This window comes from Mus pahari, chromosome 23, assembly GCF_900095145.1.
Source record: "Mus pahari chromosome 23, PAHARI_EIJ_v1.1, whole genome shotgun sequence".
NCBI classification, from domain to species: domain Eukaryota; kingdom Metazoa; phylum Chordata; class Mammalia; order Rodentia; family Muridae; genus Mus; species Mus pahari.
In genome coordinates, this window is record NC_034612.1 from 14,554,668 (window position 1) to 14,556,180 (window position 1,513).

Consider the following 1,513-nt stretch of genomic DNA (forward strand, 5'->3'; position numbering starts at 1 on the left):
CTCCCTCCCTCCCTCTTCCTTCCTCCCTCCCTCCCTTCCTTCCTTCCTTCCTTCCTTCCTTCCTTCCTTCCTTCCTTCCTTTCACTTTCTTCTTTTTCCTTCCTTTATTGAGGTGATATTTCCTAGGGTAACCTTGAACACCTCCTGTTCCTTCTGTCTTCTGAATGCTGGGGTTGTAAGTTTGTGTCTGAGTCTGGCTCCTTATCACCTTGACCTGCCTCCTGTGAGTAGGTGAGTACAACCACAGTGGACCACATGTTGCTGTGGAAGTTAATTCTGTGTCTTTTTAGGCCCAGTCACACCAACTGTAACCTATGAGGAAGCCACTGACCTGGACAAGCTCATCACCAGTCCAGGTACGTCAGTGTCACATGTTCATGCCACCTCTACAAAACAGCATGCTCTTTCTTTTCTGTTTTATTTGGTTTTGAGACAGGGTATCACTCTATGACCCTGGCTGTCCCGGAACTATGTATGTAGACCAGGCTGGCCTCAAACTCACATGCTGGGATTAAAGGTGCCAGCCACTATGTCTGTGTCATTAGTTTTATATTTGGCTTTGTTTGGTTTGGTTTTTTCCAGCTAGAGTTTCTCTGTGTAGCCTTGGCTGTCCTGAAACTCACTCTGTAGACCAGGCTGACCTTGAACTCACAGAGATCTGCAAACCGTTGCTTCTGAGTGATGAGATTTAAAGGCATGCACTACTAAACCCGGCTTGTATTTGTTTGTTTGTTTGTTTGTTTGTTTTATCTATCTATCTATCTAGAATAGAGTTTATTCAGGGCACGGGGAGGGGAGTTAAGAGAGTAGTAGATGCAGGGAAAGGCAGAGAGGAGAGAAGTGGAGGCCGGCCATGAACATGTGGAGTAGGAGGGGGAGGGGATGGGGAGAGACGGGGAACAAGGGCAAGAATGTAAGAGTTGTATTTGTTTATTAAGATTTATTTTTATTCTTGTTTTAAACAAATTTAAAAAGATTAATTTCTATCTGTGTGTGTGTGTGTGTGTGTATTTTCTGGGGGCACATGCAAGAGCATGTGTACACACACAAACATGCACACACTAATAAATAAATGTGAAAAAAAAAGAAAAATGCATAGTGATTGTGGATGATCCCAACCTTGAACTCTGACCTTACATACACTCATGGACATGTACACAGATGTACACACAGGAGTACTTACACATACATAAACACACAGGAGTGTCAAGTGTGAAAGTGGAGGCGGGGACCTTGGTGCTTAAGAGTGCTTGCTGCTCATGCAGAGGACCCACATGTGGCTCATGTCTGTAACTCTGGTTTCAGGGGATCCAGTGTCATCCTCTGCCCTCCACGGGCACCAGTCACACACCCCGGTGCAGCCACTAAGATGCGCATGCAAGCGAAGCGCTCGTATACAAAAAATTAAAATAATACATCTTGCTGGACAGTGGTGGTGCAGGCCTTTAATCCCAGCACTTGGGAGGCAGAGGCAGGCGGATTTCTGAGTTCGAGGCCAGCCTGGTCTACAGAG

At 45.8% G+C, this 1,513-nt stretch overlaps 1 protein-coding gene across 1 annotated transcript in view; it reads left to right on the top strand.

The window, feature by feature from the left end:
• Tctn2 (tectonic family member 2) overlaps window positions 1-1,513 on the top strand; it is a 28,234-nt gene that overhangs the window by 13,770 nt on the left and 12,951 nt on the right. The window contains exon 9 of the mRNA XM_021186903.1: window positions 291-356. Within this exon, the coding sequence (XP_021042562.1) occupies window positions 291-356 (66 nt within the window). The remainder of the gene's footprint in view (window positions 1-290; window positions 357-1,513) is intronic.